At 37.0% G+C, this 19156-nt stretch overlaps 1 protein-coding gene and 1 long non-coding RNA gene across 2 annotated transcripts in view; one reads left to right on the top strand and one right to left on the bottom strand.

Moving 5' to 3' along the window:
- crybg2 (crystallin beta-gamma domain containing 2) overlaps positions 1–10953 on the bottom strand; it is a 35985-nt gene extending 25032 nt beyond the window's left edge. Inside the window, exons 1-3 of the mRNA XM_019350769.2 lie at positions 10365–10953; positions 3753–3858; positions 465–620 (exon numbers count right to left, since the gene is read on the bottom strand). Of these exons, the coding sequence (XP_019206314.1) occupies positions 465–620; positions 3753–3858; positions 10365–10558 (456 nt within the window). The 5' untranslated portion in view covers positions 10559–10953. The remainder of the gene's footprint in view (positions 1–464; positions 621–3752; positions 3859–10364) is intronic.
- On the top strand, positions 9825–11726 carry LOC112843492 (uncharacterized). The gene is made up of 3 exons (XR_003215857.1): positions 9825–10048; positions 10195–10354; positions 11239–11726. It is a non-coding gene; the product is annotated as an uncharacterized LOC112843492 (long non-coding RNA).
- The last annotated feature ends 7430 nt before the right edge of the window (positions 11727–19156 follow it).

Here is a 19156-nt window from a genome sequence, read left to right as displayed (position 1 = left end):
GTAGGTTGTACAGCGAATCATTTCACTACTCACACCAGCAACCCAAGATTGAGTTCAAGACATAGATTTTCACATTTTAGCGATCTGTTCAGAGTGTACCCCACCTGAGCTGGATAAATGGATGAATAGATTCTTTTTTATGTTTTAAAACTTTAGGATTTCTCAACAAATTATTAGGTTGGAGTTAGGAATTAAAAATTACTGGGTTTGGTTTAGAAAAACCTTATGGTTTGGCTTTAAATACAACAGCTGCTACTTCTTTTACAGCATATTCAACAATTCATGTCCGTGAATACGATTATAATTATTTGATTATTTTACAATTTGCTATCAAACCCAATACATTTAGCACATTTAGCAATACAAAAAGTATAATCAGGACAGATATGTTCCTTCAAAATTGCTCTAAGTGACTTTAAACAAACTCCATTTTTCAAAAACCTACAATATTGATTCACTGTTACCTCTTCCCGCTCCTCAATGCCTTGGGTAGGAAGACCAAAAGTGCTCTTTGAGATATTCTCTTCATCTTTCTTCTTCTTCTTTCTAAGACCAAATGAAATGGTTGCAAACCTCTTAGGCTTACGAAGGTCCGTCTCTGAGTAGCTTAACTCTTTGGCCTTAGAGAGACAAAAGTACAAGTAGTAAGGATGGAGTGTAAAACACACTAAATCTTTAATGCAAAAGGAAAGAGAATTTCAAATTTGTTAACAAAATACACATGAGGTGTAACTACAAGTCTCTATACATGAGACTTGTATGGCTTTTTGCCATTAAAAGCAACATACCTTGCTCACAAACACTACCTTTCACCAAAGAAAACGCATACCAAACATATTATAATCACTTGCTACATGTTAATTAGAAACCACCCCACACTGTGTATTTCAATGGTAAGAATGAGGATCTTACTCAATTATGACTGTAAACAAGAAAGTGAGTTGACACCCTAACTTCATTCCTAAAAGCTGCTCCACCCTGAGAGGAATGGAAAACTAGTAGAACATGGTTAGCTAAAATCACCAGCAACAGCACTGCTGATTAGAATATTATGATTAACCAAACTGAGGGCAAGAATAAAAATCCGATCCTACAATTTCACAGAACTATAATTTAAAAAATACGCTGCCAAACAAAGCAAAAATAAATCCATTCATTATGTTAAAAGTCAAACTTTTAAGAGTAGAGCATCAAAATATTTTAATAGTATTTTTGTGGGCTTGTCTAGGGAAACATTGAGTCAGAAGTGGTGATGCTCTTCTAGTGGTTATGTTTTGTCAAGCACCAGTGAGAAAAGAAAGTAGAAGACATTACTTTCTATCAGACAACAGTGAGATATCAAACTGGGTGTGCCTGCAAGCATTCTTCTTTCTTTGAGGGAGAGTTTGGAAAGTATGAGAAGCTAATAAAGCATCTAAATAGAGATTAAAAAAAAAAAAAAAAAAAAAAGGTTTCAGTCGAGTCTGTGGTTTCTCCTAGATGTGAAGTCTAATATCTTAAGTAAGCTCTGTTATCAGCATAATATTTTACGTAAAAATGTGGACAAGCACAGAAAACAAATATTATCTCTAGGGAAATTAAGATTTAAAAGGCTGAAATATTTATAGCTAGGACAAATCTGTCATTTCAAATCAGTGCGAATCCAAAAATCTAAGCTTGACTTATAATTAAATTGAAAAGGAAATAAGTGGGGGGGGGGGGGGGGGGGGGGGTTTCAGGTAAATATCTCCATAAATACAAACAATTTAAAAAAAAAAAAAAAAAAAAAAAAAAAGCAGCTTTAAGTCCTCTATAATAACGAAAAACCCAAGGGAGACACTGTATATAACGAATAAGCAACAGAGTGCAGCTTCCTTAACTACATGTCAAAGGTCCCAACATGCTCACAATACTGTTTATGCATTCTACATTTTTGGAATAAGCTCATCTTAACTTTTGGACATTTCTGGCAAACAGTGTAGCGCCTGGTGGGGAAAAGTGAAAAAGAACAATGAGACTGATTTTTTTTTTTATTTATTTTTTTTTTATTAAATCTGTGCCTTGATTTTTTTTAATTATTTTTTTTAAAAAGGAAATTCATCCAATAAGTTATTTGCTAGTTTGGCAGCATTCCCGCAAACTGAATTGTTGAACACCATCATTTCACTAACAAAACCTTATTAGAATCTACTGTTCATGAGTACATGAGTCTTTTTTTAGATTTATTTGATAATGAAGCGCATTATGTTCTGCAGCCATTACTTTTACAGACATTTAATACATTATCCCTCCCCGATCAAAAAAAAAAAAAAAAGAAAAAGGTTCCCATCCATCAGCAATGCTAACCTACTCTGCTGCCAGGCCTTAATCTTCACCATAACGCTGCTTAGCAAACTTCTAGCACCATCTTCTGGTGATAAATTTCACTGGCTTTCCGTCTCTATTATATTAACATGAGGGCCTCTGGAGAGTTGATGCCCTATTGTGAGTAGTCATATACAGGGATTAGATCATAAACAGGGCTTGCTTTTATAGGGATAACTCAGTTGAGATTTTAATAATCCATCAACAAGACTGTACTGACATGTACAGTGCACATTTGAATCATTATGAGAAGCATCGTTCTGTAAAAGGAGACCCCAAGCTATGCAGTAAAACACAGCTGGCATAGAACCAGCATTGAAGAGGGGCTCGTGAGGTAGCATTATATATGTTTAAGAAAATAAAGAAAAAAAAAAAAAAATCTGGCCCCAAGAAAACTCTTGTTGAGACAGGTTTCCGATTTCTGACTCCTCAGAGAAAAACTTTCGATTTGTCCTGCAATCCGAGAGGGGAAGATTTAAAGACACACCAACAACTAGATTTTATTCACAAACTTGTGTCAAAAAAGGAAACGTATCATCTAGGATTACTTGCGTGTGAGACATAAAAGTGAAACTGTAGTTTGAGTCGGCTCTATCACATTTCATGTGAACATCCTGCTTTTACCCTCAGTCTTTAGTTCTGGGTAATTTACAGCCTTGTAGAGCCTAGTTCAGTTTCCTAGGTGGAAAAAAAAAATAATAGTGAAAGTTTCTCATTTACAGCAATAAATTAAAAAAAAAAAAAAAAAAGGAGGTGGAGATAGAGAATTGCCGGAAACAAATGAGGTGCAGATAACATCTTATGAGGAAACTGGTAGCACTTCATAATGATGATCATTTGAGGGCAGGGCAGAGTGGTGACTTTAAACTCGTTGCATGTTGGGCAGTCAGCCATGAGCTTTCAGTTGCCAAGTTTGACAAAACAGTTGTAGTCTATAGTGGCTGTCTAACATTATCCTACTTTATTCAGAGCCATGACACTGCAGGTTTAGGGAGAAATATCAAAAAGAATCTCCTGCTTACATTTGGGTTCAAAAGCTGAGAAGCAATAAAACAAAACAAAAGAAGAGCATTACTGTATTTTAAAATAAATATATTCATTACTTATTTTTAAATTAACTTCAAATCTCCAGTTTCATAAATATGTAAGACTTAACTCAAACCTTTCACACAGGGATGTTTGTATCAGCACCACATATTAATGAACCCAAAGTATTTGTTTTCTTTCTCCTCCTACAGCTGGTATAGCTTACTACTTGTTTTTTTTTTAAAATTGCTCACTAAAATGTTATCTTTATGTAACATAATACACAATTTTTCAGTGTAGTTACTAAAAAATAAATAGAATATATAAAATTTCCAATAACTGCATGTGAAAAAGAGCTCACTAGTTACAACATCTTCACTGACCTTAACCCTTGGTGCGGTGGCATAAACAGGAGGCGGCTTGCTGTGTGGCCCATTGTTGTCAGCACTGGGCTCTCCATCGTCTGCGGTCTTGCTGTTCGCACCAGCTCTGAGGAGTACAAAGTTTAAAAAAAAAAAAAAAAAAAAAAGAAGAATTAAAAAGTGAATGGATGGGAAATATGTTGAAAGAATATCCATGATTGACTGACCCCAATTACAGAATTTGTACTACTTACAGTGTAACAATTTTTTAAAGCAACTATGCTCAAAGCTATGAGGAGGTTTACGTAACTCATGTACTATTGTGTGTATGTATGTATGCATGTATTGACAGATTTATTGTTTGCCATCCAGTGTGTGCATTACAGAAGGTGCAATTTTGGTTGCCTAACAAAATGAAACCGTGAATCACTGCTAATGGAATGCTGAACAGAACCGGCTACACAGAAAGTGAGCTGGTGCTTCTTAGAACTGAGATCAATGTTGCGAACAAAGGTAAATTAGGCCATTAGGACAGATGACGTACCTAAAAACGTACGCTGACACCTAAAAAACACTAAAGAAAACGAAAGAATTATTATTTTTTTTAAATTTAATTGAATTATTAACCAATTTTAAAGTGGAGCGACAGGTGCTGCCTTTGTTCGGTCATCAGCACAGCCTCTAATTCATGTACCCCTACAAAGGCTTCAAAGTCAACAGAGAAGCTCCATCAGTAATCACGAGCTGTCACTTCATTAAACAAGCACAACAAAGGTCTCTTTATGCACAGGATTTTTCCGCTTTACACGACCGGATGCTCAGACAAGAAGCCAAATGACAAGCAAACATGTGGAGCTGTCACAATTTATAGATCGCTGTGTTGAAACTCTTCTAATCCATACACACTCATTTGCCACAAGTACGCATGAATATGCATTTGGCCTTTATGTGTACTGTAGAGTTAGGTGAAGACTGCTCAGTCTTTTTTGTAGCTTTACTGATAAAAGCTGATATGCACAGGCTGCCTTAGTCACATAAAGGGGTTTTTTTTTTGTTTTGTTTTTCCCCCCTATGCTTGGCAACCCAAGAATCAGTCAAGTAAGTAACCACTGCAGTATCTGAGACACAGGAGTAGTTTCTGGTAGAACAGATGTCCTAGAACAAGAAAATGAGTCATATCTTCGCCCCCGGGTGAATGCTGTTTACACATCAACACACAAGACACCCAAAAATGTGCAAAGCTTTTCACTGTGTCAAAACGCAACAGCTTAGACTTGTGAAAAAAAGGGAAAAGAATCTCATAAAGGTCTTCCTATGATTAAGTTCAAAGTGCTTCCTGTACTTTCTCTGTCTGTGCTTTGCAATGTGAGAGTGTTAAGAGATAAAAATCAGGCCTACTGAAGTCCTGAAGCAAACGCACAAAAATAGTTACTACTTTAAAGGAAGACTTTCACACTTTTAACACATCTGTATGGTAAATTCTTAGATGGGTGGTGATCAGCTTAGTCCAGCATAGAGTCTTTAAATCATAGTCATTCACCTGCCTACCCAGTCTTCTAAACTAACCCCATACACACACGGGTATAATTTTTAACTCTGTAGTCACAAATGACCCACTACTCTACAGTACCATTAGATGACCCATGATGTGCTTTAAAACCCAAAATATAAATAATTTTAACATTTCAGAAACAAAAGTAACTTTTATATTACTAGTACTAGATACTTGTTAGTCTTTCACCACTTGTGTCACCTTTCATTCATTCATTTATTTGTTCATTTCAGGCACAACAAAATACATATGTTGAACATAAAGTGCACAAAACAAAAAAAAAAAAAAACAAACAAAAATTACCTGAAAAGGAGTGGGATGAAGAAAACTTATTAAATCCCACCCCTATACTCCTTTGAGTGAAGAGAATGAGGGCTTGGTCTATACTAGCTGGTTATGAAAACTACACCTTTTCATTACACCACATATTTCAAGCCTGTAGAACAAAAATGCAATCCATTTTTTGGCCAAATTGTAATTCCTGTATTCCTAAATGTTGAATATTTCACAATTTTACTCTCATTAAATTGTGAATATAATCTTTAATCCTTGAAATGATTCCATCTTGGTCCCCAAGCAGGAGGAAATAATCCTAGTACCTTAAAAGCAGCATGAAGAGCAGTTAAAACATAACTGCAGACTTTCTCACACACCCACAGACACAAATGTTGAGAAATATATTTTGTACACTCGTAACACCAGGAGCTCATCCAGTTCATAATCCATCACGATTGACTGGTTATTACATGTAAATGACAAATAAGCCCTTCACCACAGTTTGGGTGAAGAGCCATCAGGTTATCACTGTGTTCAAACTTCACCAAAGTCTGACCAAATGACCAAGTCCTACTGCCTGCAATGATTGTTGTGAACTGTCGACATGCAGAATGGAGGACGAATAAATACGGTAAGAGCTCGTCGGTCTTTCGCCTGGATGACCTAATTATTATGTACAATGCCAATGCATTATTTTGGTGCCTGGGTTGCTGAGCCTTTATAAGTTTGATTCTTTTACTGTGTAAAAACTACATCTAGAAGTTCATGTTTTTAAAAAATGTTCATGGTCTTGTCTATGTGAAACTTTATTCTAATGTTCTGTGTGCACACAGTGTCAAATCAGAAAGTAATACCTGCTCTCATTAAACCACCTAGTAGTGAGTAAACACTGTAAATGAATACTTGATTATTCATTAATCCACACTGAAACAAACATAGCTAGCATCTAAGCCAGTCAAAAAACCAGTTAGTACAGGATACAGATAGTGTCACCATTTCACAGTTACAGTCAGTAAAAAGAAGAATATATCATGCCGTCCAATAGCCTTTAGAACTGTTGTTTCTATTTAATAGTATTCTAACTTTTTAATTTTCCATAAGTAACCCAATGTTGCAAGTATTTCAAGAGAGCCTTATTGCCAGCTGTTGGCAACACCACTTTAACAGACCTCTTTTAAAGGATAACACCTTCATGTTTAACTGTTGTGTTATTCAGAATACACAGCTATCACCATTTGATGCTGGCACTCATCACCACAATCACGCGCTTTCTTTTAGAATACAGACGCAATGAAAGCGTTAACGACGGTTTCTTTATCATCTGCAGGAAAACATCCCACAGTTTAAAAAACATAAATAAATAAAATAAAATTCCTGTTTTTGTTGAAAGCGTATTGATAAAGATGCAAAAAAAGTGTCGTGTTGACAGTTATTTGGATGACCAGTTCTCATATTTTGGATCAAATTTACTCTCACAGTTGTTTGCATGGGAGGTGTTGAGAACTCTGATGAAGTCCAACCACACGACCCATCACAATTTTAATTTGGCTCCAGATGGTTGTTGATTCTTTAGAACCGCCAGCGGAGGAACATGAGGTGAGACGCTTGCTCCAGGCTGTCAATCCAAGGAAGGTAGTAGGTCCTGACTGCTTTTCTGGACGTGTGCTGAGGAATTGTGCAGAACAGCTGGCCAGGGTCTTCACAAAGATTTTTAACCTGTCAGTGTTCCAGGACTCAGTACCCATCATAGTCCCATTACCCACCCCCCAAAAAAACCAACCGCAAACTGCCTGTATGACAGGCCAGTAGTGCTCACCCTGGTGCTGAAGTGCTTTGAGAGACTGGTCTGGATCATATCATGTCCTTCATCCCTCCCAGATTTGATTTGATATCCCACATGACACATTTGAGCCCCCTGCTCCAGCGGAAAACACTTCAGGGGATTGTAAGAATTGCCCAGGGGATCATTGGCTGTTCTTTACCCTCTCTGGACAAACTGCAAAGCTCTCGCCGTCACAGGAAATACCATAAAAGACTCCTCACACCCTGCTCATAATGTGTTCGAACTGCTGCCATCAAACAAAAGATACAAGAGCATCAGAACAAAGACTAATAGACTAAATAGCAGTTTCTACCCTGTAGCTCTTAGAGCTTTGAATTACAAGTAATCACCTACAATTCAACCTGACAACATCCTGTGCAAGAGCGTTTGTGCGCAATAAGATTCTATTTATTATTACTGAATGATCTAAATCTTTTTTTATACTTCTTTTGTAATTATATTTAAACCCTCTTCTCTTGACACTGCAGGGACTGCATTTCGTTGTACTTGTTAAAATGACGATAAAGACATTCTGATTTTGTTTTTGTCATTTAGCAGCTGCTGTAACTGATTACCTGCTAGTTTAATTACACTGAATTGTTAAGCAAAATAAATAAACAATGCCCAAACTCATCACGCACAACAATTAGCAGTAATTTGATCTCAGTGTGAAAACACGTTTCCAATAAGAGCTGCCGAAAACCTCCCATTCTTGACATCTTATCTAGACTGTCCTTGTCAAGTGGAATCAATGCCCCTTTATCACCAAGAAGAACTGACTGAATAGAACAAATATGCGCGTATGAATGACTTAAACAGCACTGCGCAGCAATGCACTGCTCAAAGCATATCCTTTGTTTTAAGGACAAAGCCTTCTCTGACTTCACTGATCCATTTTTCAGCACTTCGTTATACAATTTAATGCAGTGGTTTGAAGAAAAAAAACATTGCCAAAATACGGCATTCTTAACTCAACACACATTGAGTTTTACCTTGCTTACTCTTCTGTAACAGACATAACAGGTTCAACAGTACAGTGACTTATTGTGAAGTCAGCTGGATGTATTAAACACCCTTGTGCTGAGACATAAATGTTACCAGCATGCATCACCAAACACAATAGTGTAGCTTGTGTGTACTGTCCAATTGATTTGTAGTTTCATGATAATGCAACAGGCATGTGGAGCGGCAGGTTTGTCTACAGAACTTCCACTAATCCATAAAACCACACAAGAGCGCGACAACCTAAAGAGTTGGTGTGTGTGGTTTGTTTGAAAAAAAGAATTTCAACTTTCCTCCTGCAACGTAATACACCAGTGGTAAGGTTACCAACACATCCAGCATGACTTTGACCTCACCTTGAACTTTATGAAAAGAGATGAGAGTCAAAACAAACAATAAATTGAAGATTTCTCTTAGATGGTGAAATCCCCAAGTCTTGACAGATAAAATCTGGAACATGGATTAAAACTAAATCCTCAAACTAATAACAAAAACAGATTCAGTCTACATATGGAAACAAGTCTATCTTGGTTGCCCATCCACAGTGTCAACAATTAAAAAAAATCCTTTCATTCACAGCAAAACAATGTAATGTAATTCTGCACTTAATAGTTTATAAAATGATTTCTAGATGTGACTTGTATAGATAATCGGTGGATAACAGACTACCAACACTGACCTGACTATTTGTTTCATTCTGCTTTATGTTTACACTTCTGCAATAATTTATTGATTATGATTTTTTATGCATCGTTTAAAAACTTTACCCTTGCATAACCTCCATGTGCAAAGGCAGTCACAGTGTCAGCTCGCTGTTTATTTTTCTCTCTGTGCAAACAAACCGTCACTGGCACTCGTCTACAAACACATGAACAATATGATTATATTGTCCTGGCCTGTGATTAGTAGCTTAACCTCCACCCCACCTCTGTCTATATGCAGTGGTGGTTCTTACATCCTTACAGCTTTAACGCATGTCTTGTTCATTGCTTTGCAAACATTTGTGACCAAATTCACCACTCACACATTTTATTCTGCTACCTGCCACCTACTATGAAACACCTAAGACCTCAAAGTAAGGTTGAAATCTACCAACCAGATCAACTAAGTCAATGTTTACCCTAGAGACTAGAATGAGCATATCCTGTTTTTATGACTTAGAACTCCTCAAACCGTTGGGGTCTCATGCACAGCTATAATTTATGAATAGACAGCATAAAATGGGCCTGTGAGGGAGGCCCTGACAGAAAGGTCTAAAGGTCTAAAACGAACAATATAGAAAAACCTAGGTTGACACTGGACGCCTTTCCATTTGAGCATTTTTCTCTGGTTTGAATTCTGCATTATATCAGATATGGTAAAATGAAACACTCCATCTGAATTTGTGCTTCGAGGTGATTTTTCTAACAGAACTTTGCCTCAAAAGCAGAAATATGGGGGTGGGGCTTGTGAAATGGCCTAGTTAAGCACCAGATTTGAATTATTTGGGGTTACAAACCGACGATACGTGCAAACGTTTTGCTGCTGAATTTTTTTTAATTTTTTTTTTTTTTTTTTGCATGCAAGCTCGATATCAGTTTCCAGCATGCCATATCAGAAGACTGTGGACAAATATGCAAAAAGCATGTTTCTGCTGAAGGGGAGAGTGCTAGCTTGTGGAGCTAAGTATGCGCTTACTTTTATATCCAACTCTAAAGTTCCTTGTGGCTCTATAATTATATTTAAGTGTACTACCTATTTCAAAAGTTGTTGAGATGTTTGCCCAAAAGCTCACAGCAGTGAGGATTGCTTAATTGGGACTTTTCATTTAGGCTACCAATGGAAACAGCAGGCGCAGGCTACTTGCTGAAAACTAAGGTTTATCTGAAGCTTTGCTGCTCTTTAAAGCGTCAGAAGCTGCTTATTACTCCTTGAGCCATACAGCAAATGCAGGCATGAAAACAGGTCACTGAGTCAACATCACGACACTGGGTAAGCATACCTGAGCATCTTCTGGCTCTCATTAGCTGACTTCTCAGAGTCGTTCTTGGACTGTATCTTGAATTTGAACAACTTGAACCTCTTCTTCTCCCCTCCGTTTTTCTGCACATCCTTCTCCACTGATTCGTCCAAGTTGGCTTCGCTCTTGGAGAACAAACTTTTCAGAGACTTTCTGGTTGAACTCCTCTTCGCCATCTCTAGTCTGCTGGGTAACGTCAGAGGGCCGAGTGCGTCGGGTCTTCTTCAGCACTGATCATTCAAAGCCGATGAAAACAGGCGAGGGGCAGAAAAGACTTACTGACAGCTGACAGCTGTTGCTCTGGCTGCCTCATTTTGTGTGCAGCACTCAGAGCTCAGGTGCGGGACACGCCCCCCGGGGAACACCCATCTCAGACAAACAGTGACACTCACTGCAGATGATCAAACACCGGTCTTGTTAACATATTTTGCAATGGCGACAACTTCGGGAAATGAGTGGAATTTGTTTTTATTGGCTTTACTGTCTTTGGTGTTACGTAGTTCAGCAATGATTACCCACAGAAATTCAACGGTTCATTAAAAATACAATGTCAAGGGCCTTAATTTGCATTTGCAAAGACCATAAAGACCAAATTTTTTTAATTTTTTAAATAAAAAATTTTTGTTTTAGGTGCTAATGTAATAATAAGAATAATAATAATCTCGATTTAATTAATTAATGCTTTAGTCAGATATGAAGGGAGCCTTAATTAAGGTTAACATGGTCAAAGCTTTCTGTTTTTATAAACTATCTATCTATCTATCTATCTATCTATCTATCTATCTATCTATCTAATAATAAATCCATGCGTAAACATATTACTTTACACTAATGCGTTACAATGCGTTCTTTGCAGTCTCCACGGTTCTAGGACGACATCGCCTGGCCTGTGTGCAGTTTACAAGTCAATCATCAGGCGCTCACATGCGTGTACATTGCTCTGCCACAAGATGGCGTCCCAAGATTGCTCAGTCAAATCAGAGCGTTGTAGCTGCTGAAAGTTCAAGCATGTTACCTGTTAAACCTGTTGACTGAGGTGATGGATTGTCCATAAAATAAGGAACAAACAGAGAATAAACTGATTTCTTCCTCCTTCTTCCTTGTTCCCAGTACCATTACAGGTTATAGCTCATATAACTCTCTCATGTGGAGATGAGTGAAAAAAAAGAAGCCCTAATTTGACTTAAACCACTTCTGATAATATAAAGAATCGTCATTTGTTTGGTCAGACACTAACGCTACGCTGCATTTCTTTACTGAGAGGGCCCCTACTCTCTTTCTATCATGGTGCATGACAGAGAGAGAGAGAGAGAGAGTGAGCAGATGACAAAGATAAGACACGGAAAACACAAAACTCACATGATCTAGCTTTTATTGGGGGGGGGGGGGTGAGCTCATTCTGGTCACATTGTACTGGGAATCCCCTTTGTTGGCCTGTTGGAGCACAATGTGAGAGACTTTGAGGAGAAAAGGGTGTTTTGAACATTGTGGGCCGGGGTGAAGAATTAGGTTTAGCACAGGAAAAAAATAAATAAATAAAAATACCTTAAAGGTTTAATCCTCAACTACTAAAAATGTACATGTACCAATTTGTGCATCAAATTCTAACAACGAGAGACTCCGTGACATTCCTCTCCTATACAGTCTAGCTTTAATTAATTTAGTTTTACTTTATATTTACTTTAACACTGCTTCCCCATTGCCAACTCTACCCAACCAACCAAAATAAATAGATAAAATAAATAAATCATCTATCCAGTCCATCGATGAAAAAGTTAGCTGCAGTTAAACGTAATGTGCTGGAATCAGAGGTTAAAATGAAGTAGTAAGTAAAATCCTGTGAAATGTAATTGTTGGGTTTTTGCTGATTATCAGCAAATGAGAGAAACTGTGTGATTATGAACTCACATAACAGAATGAAAACCACGCATTTTTTTTTTATCTTTATATGTGAAACCTTTAGACCCATTTAGCTGACTGGTACAACGTCACAACCGTGTGTTATTACTCACTGCCCCACACCCATGTTTACTGCCTTTACTGCTGACTAAAAATAACTGCTACTGAAAGTCAAACATTAAGGCAGGATGAAGTTCAGCAGAATTTATTAATCCAGGTAAAACATGATTCAAAGGAAGCACATAAAAAATGGAAACATTTAAAAAAAAAACACACACACATTTGTTGTCTTTTTACAGCAATCACCGGCTGTCAGTGAGCTAAAACTGAAAGGGAATGCTGTCAGGGAAAAGGCTTTGTTTGTTTTTAGCTCATTTAAGGCATAGCCACCTGCATGAAAAAGCACACAAATAAACACACCCATCCCTTTTAACATTATCGTCCTTGGAATCTTTCTCTTGAATTAAGACAGAAAGTTATTTGATGCTCAGGGGTCATAGCATTTGTTCGTGAGATAAAACATCACGAAGTGATCTGGTGCTTGTCCAACACAGGCCTTTCTCTCCAGGTAAGAGGCCAAGGGGCAAGAGGCTTGGTTACTTTTCAAAACTGTCATCAATTACTCACCTAGTTATTGCTCTGCTGCTGTGTATAATGTTAACCTCCGAAGACGGCGTGCATTTTTAATTTCTCTTTACTATTTGGGTTGATTGGGACCTGATGAATGTAAAAAGAAAGAATTACCAGATTTTTTTAAAACCTAGTTTTGTTTCTGTGTAAAATGAGATCCACATATGAGGAAATTCGTTTTAAATTTCGATAGAAGAGTCAGTATAATGTCCTCGTGAGTGGATATCAGGCCCTTGTATTTTGGTCTAGACAACCCAAAATGTGATGTCCACATATGTGGATGCCATTTCAAGGAGGTTAAACAAACATGTGACCATTCGCTACAAACTTAACTTTTACTTTTTTGTTTAGGTTTTTAAATTGCTTACATTTTATGATGTCATTTTTTTAATTAATATTTGAATTTAAGCAAACATCCTTTCTCTTACACACAAATTGGCCACATCTATATATCCACAGTATGAGTATACTGTGAGTATACTGACATGAAGAAAAACAGATTTGAAATGTTACGGATAGCTTCAAGCATTTAAGATCGAATCAGTCACAGTTATATGATTAATAAAGGCAGGTCATGTGTTTTAATTTACATCCTCTTTTAACACCTTCTATTAACTGCCTAAAGTGTTAAATTCAAACTGGTCAATCTCTTACTGTAACAATTTCTGATGTCACCTTGCTTTTTTCAGTCTGACAAGGTAAATTTCCCAAATTACTAACTCAAAGATAACTTGTGACAAAGTTATCAAACCACAATTCTGTGACTAATGGACCACCTAACATACAGTATGCACGAGCCACAGTGAAACTAATTCTGTGAGTAGCAATTTTAAGGTTATCTCTGGAGCATCATCTGAAGGTTTATGACATTTCAAGACATAAAACTACAGCCAAGATGAGCGTTACACCCTCTGGCTGATCTGTTCCTGTGCCAAATCTTGTATGATGTGTTAAATCAATGTTTTCACATGTAGCCAAATACTCTTTGCCTAACCTGTTGCACAGTAATGGCATGCTGTCAATTGTAATTCAAAGATTTTCTTTTTTAGATCAAAGGTGTTGACCAAATTATTGAACAATGATAATGGCAGGTAGAAAATAACTCCTCTGCAGTTAATTAAATCTTGCCGATGGGGATTTTGTTCCTTAACAATGTTAATTGAGACCAAGGTTTAAGTTGCAGCTGAAAATATTAAGCAGAGTTTAGTGAATTTCCTGCTTCAGACAAAGAACTCCCGATTTCTTTTTGTTCTTTATCTGTATTTGCTGAACTGCTGTCTTTGCCGCATATACACTGAGTCACCACCACAGTCACTGTTTCTGAGAAAAGAACTGGATATAATGTAACAGGTGCTTCCACTGCTTATATAACTTCCCATTAATGTCTGGTAATCGTGACAGCCAACTGTTGTTTGTACTAAAATATATGTGACCTTAACTTTCAGTTTGATCAGATTACTGACATTTTTTCTTTACGACATGAAACAAGTTGGAAGTCAGATGTCCTTTTGAGGGGTTTGTGTCCTAAACAAGGTGTTGATGAGGTTGGAGGTTAAACCACTAAAGACTGGGTGTTAGTTATTCAAATGGTTCAATGGGAGAGGTGTAGCAATAGTTTTCTGCTCTGTGGTAAGTCCGTTCTCTGTGAGGCTGCAGGCGACTTTTGTTCTGTGAAAATAATGGACGCAAAGGAAATGACTCCATTTGGACATGTAATTAAGCTATCAAGCAGTGATACCTTTAAAGGCACGTCGTGACCGTGTCTAAGTTCTCACTTTCCCCAAGAAAGTGAGAACTTGCAAGTTCAACAAATCTGAAACAGGATAGTAACTTCCCTGGAAACTTTCCTGGAATCTTTGCTACCTTGAAATGCTAATGAAGAATGAAAACTTCCTTGTGTAGAACATGCTAGAAGGGGAGTTATCTGACTGCATGGTCCAAGAAAGAAATTCTCATCATTTTTTTTCACTAACTGGATGATTACCTCTTAAAGGGACAACTTGAAAGACTTGAAAGACTTACCTTTGTGACGCTCAGTGTTTTTTATGGTTTTTTTTATTTTAGTGTATTTCTTTCATTTTCGCTTGCATAATTTCCTGGTGGGATTCTTTGGAACTGCAAGAATTTGGTTTGCTGTAGGCTGTTTGATGTTTGAAATACAGGGTGTTAGGATTTGAAGAGATTATAAAATGTAGAGAGATCAAGTAGATGAACGACACGAAAGACACTTTCATAAAAACGCGTCATGTCAGCCAGGAAGTAGTGGCGCGATGACAGATTACCGCCATTGTTTCTAATGCAGTTTGTTCTTTTTAGACTGATATGGTAATAATTTTTACTGTACTGTCTTGACAATCCTGTCATCTCTTGATGAATCAATGTATTTCTCAGGTGAGCTATATAGAAAGTACTACAGTTCGAGGTTAAGATATTAGGTTAAGATATCTGTTGTAATATCTTTTATGGCCAGACTGATTTGCATATATTTGCACACAAAATGTAATAATGGTCTGGTGGAGTCGTGGTTTAAAGGGAAGAAGGGCCTTAACGGTCAAACAGTTGTATTGCCTTGGCTATATGTAAATTTTAGCTTTGTGTTCACTTTGCTAAAATTCACCAATCACATTTTAAAGGCTTACTTCCCTGAAAGATCTCTTATCACTTGCCAGTAAGTGACAACTGAAATGCTAAGCTAATATTAGCTTCTAATATTGGAAGCAAACATTAGCTCAGGAGGTAGAGAGGGTTGTCTGCCAATCAGAAGGCTGGTGGCCCAATCTGTCCGGTTTGCATGTCAAAGTATCCTCGGGCAAGATACTGAACCCAGAGGTGCCCATGATTCATCCATCAGAGTGCAAGTAAGCAGGTTACTGTTAAACAAGGTACTTATATAAAGAAAAGAAAAAAACGTTTGAATGAATGCATATGTCAAAAATACTTTGAGTCCTCAGTTAGGTAGCAGAAAAGCTCTAAATAAGTACCAGTTCATTTACCTATTGAGTGCTCGCAGCAAAGTTAAATATGGACAAACCACAAGACCTCTGGCTCAGTGTCTTTTGGGCACACATTTGGCCATCATGCACGGCACCAAACACAGCATATGAGCACAAACACATTATACAAACTGTCAAGTACTGTGGGGGAGGGGTGATGATTTAGGCTTGTTTTGCAGCCACAGGATACAGGTACCTTGCAGTCATCGAGTGAAGTATGAACTCCTCTATATCAAAGTATTCCAACGTCAAATGCAAAGCCATGTTTCCAGCTAAAGCTTAGTACCCATCAGCCCAGCAAGTCTCCAACAGAATGGCTAAAAAGGAAAAGAATCAAGGCGTTGCAATGACCCGGTCAAAGTCCAGACCTCAACCTGATTTAAAAGCTGTGGTGGAATCTTGACAGCCATGCATAAAAAATGGCAGTAAACCTCACTGAACTGAAACAATCCTGAGAAGAAGAGTTGGCCACGATTCCTCCGCAGTGATGTGAGAGATTGATGAAGTCATAGTGAAAACAATTAGTTCAAGTTATTGCTGCAAAAGGTGATTAGTATACTTTTTCACACTTCTTTTAGCTTAGTTTTTATTAAATAAATAATATCATGGTGTAAAATGTTACGTGTTGTTGCTCATCTGAGGTTATGTCATTTTAAGACTTGTCATAGATCAGATCATTTTCTATTTTATTTTACTGTGCCGTGATATGCTAAACTTTAATTTTGATAAAGGGTGTTATTACTCATTCAGATAGCTACACAAAGGCCTACGCTTGACATCAACATTCAACAGTTTCTTTAAAATTGTTTCCCATTAGGGTAAAGTAGCTAGAAGTACTGACATTAAAAGGATTTCATATATAGCTGTAATGCTATGAGAATTGATTTTACATACATATATACAGATAGTCTGTATATGTTTCAAAAAATGTGTATAACAGCTGTAATGAGCGAGAGAGACCCAACTATTTATCTCTATGTGATAAGGACCTAGTCTACATGTTATTTTTTTACTTCTTTTCATAAAAACATTACAATGGGGCTTTTTTTTCTCCAAATTCTGAGAGCACCGTCTGCATCTATTGCTCACTTGCACAGTAACATAAATATGTAGCTGGCAGCTTGCCAGAACAGAAGGGTTTCCTGTCACCATGGTGGTTTGCTCACATTAAAGGTCTGAGAGTGTTTTTATTCTGGTCAGCGGTGTGTAGGTGTTTTCTGTGGGGTTCTCCCCCACAGCAGAGATCACAACCAGAAAACACTACAGAATGAGAAGTCACTGCACAGCAAAAAGAAAAAGAAAGCGGTTAAGAGAGACAGATCAAGAAATACCTAATACAATTACTGTAATGAGCAAACCATATTTACAGTAACTTTAAAGTTTTGTTTGATTGAAACTGTCTCATTGCCATGGAGACACAGCGATCACGTAAGAGAATTATATTGGGGTTTGGTGTTCTTTTAAGTACAGTATTGGGGTAAAAACTTTTGCCAATTCTGGGCATTCACTACAGTCAAATATGAATTTCATTAGCAAAAATAGCACTGGTCTTGGATGTCAGAGGCTTCCCAAAGTAGGTTCTGAACACTGGTTTTTAATTTGGAACTCTATTTATACTCTGTTTATTTCTATATAACGGCCTGGTTTTTAATTTATTTATTTAAAGTCTCTAAATGACTGTAAACACAAGTTGACTTCATTCACAAATTTAAAAAAAAAGACCTTTTAAATTTAAACTTTTAAAAGGACTAATGTTAATTTAAATGAACATTTGAAATTAAATGTGTTCTATAGCCAATAATGAGACTGTTTTAATGAGATTTCTTCAAAGTAATTGCTGTATAATTTGTTTAAAAGAAACTAAAACTTGAGACAAACGTTAAGGAACAAAGTCGGGCGATAACAAGTCAAGGCCTGCAGTGTTTCTTGGTAGTTTTTCAAATTTGGGCTTGTAAATATACACCAAATAACCAGAACATCAGGATAATGAGTCACATCCATTTCGGAAAGATTTCATATGACTCTGTGATTCAGTTTAACCAACCTGCAAATGAAAAGAAACTGACTTACCTAAACCTAATCATACCAAAACACAACAATTGCAATAAAACCAACTTGCTTTATCCTAACAAAGCTGCGAAGGCAAGCACAAATATACTTGCCTTACATTTATAAGTGGTGCTTCTGTGATTCACAGTGTTACTCACCTCTTCCCATTAAACGCTGTGAGCTCTTGACAGTAACACAGCAACAAAGAACTCCATAATAGGAGAATGTGTTGTGAGACTCTGCAATTTTGTAATATTGTAACATTGTGATCTAAGCACAGTTTTTTCACTGGTGACAAACTGACTTCATTTCCTTTACTTTCTTGGAAAGAGTGTTCTGCTGTCAAATGAATGGCAGTAAGCAGGATGTTGCACTATGTTACCGTCTATGACAAACAAAGTCGGTAACTACATCATCGTGACTTCTAGTTGCTGGTGCTTATCAAAAAAGGTTGTGTCAGGATTTTCACTTGGCTATTTGGGCTACATTTATGGCTATAATTCTATTGCTATTTTGATAGGAAAAAAATTGGTAATAGTCACATAATAAACATAGTAAGATTAAAAAAGAAGGAAAAGATTTAAAAGGCCCAGTCTTTGTGTTTGAGTTCAGCATGCCTGGGTTGTCTGTCTGGTATCTAGACTCACACTGGCAGTCAGGATAAGTGGTCACACAAAGCTAAGTTAACTCAGGATTAAGTTAACTCTGGTTTTTACATTAAACTGCATCTAACCAATACCAATTATGGATGAGTGTCCTGGATGATTTTAAAAAGAAAGGTAAAACTATATCAGAGGTTAAGCACATAATAAAGAATGAAAGCGACACAGGTGCTGCAGACAAAGCAGCAGTGTGAGAGGAAAATCATTGTCATATTCATATATATTCATATTCAAGTATTTAGTTTGGTTAGTGTTAAAGGCCCATATGACTGTCTGTGTGCTTCAAACATTTTTTCCACTAAGACTGGAAAACTGTTACTATATTTAGTGGGAGGAAAGCTGGCAAAAATGCCAACACTATAAATTTACTGGCTTATAAGTATTACATAAAGATAATCTCATTATTATAACTGACTATTTCATTAAATTAACGTTTGAAAGACATTTTTAGTTTTTATTCTTTCATTTGGAGCCCAGCTGTGCTCGATTATCCGAGAGACAGTGAAGAGTAAACATAAAAACAGAATTCCAGAGTAAGCTT

The sequence above is a fragment of the Oreochromis niloticus genome, linkage group LG22 (genome assembly GCF_001858045.2).
Source record: "Oreochromis niloticus isolate F11D_XX linkage group LG22, O_niloticus_UMD_NMBU, whole genome shotgun sequence".
NCBI lineage: Eukaryota > Metazoa > Chordata > Actinopteri > Cichliformes > Cichlidae > Oreochromis > Oreochromis niloticus.
The sequence above is the reverse complement of the archived record's forward strand: the minus strand, read 5'-3'. Positions and strand labels throughout refer to the sequence as shown.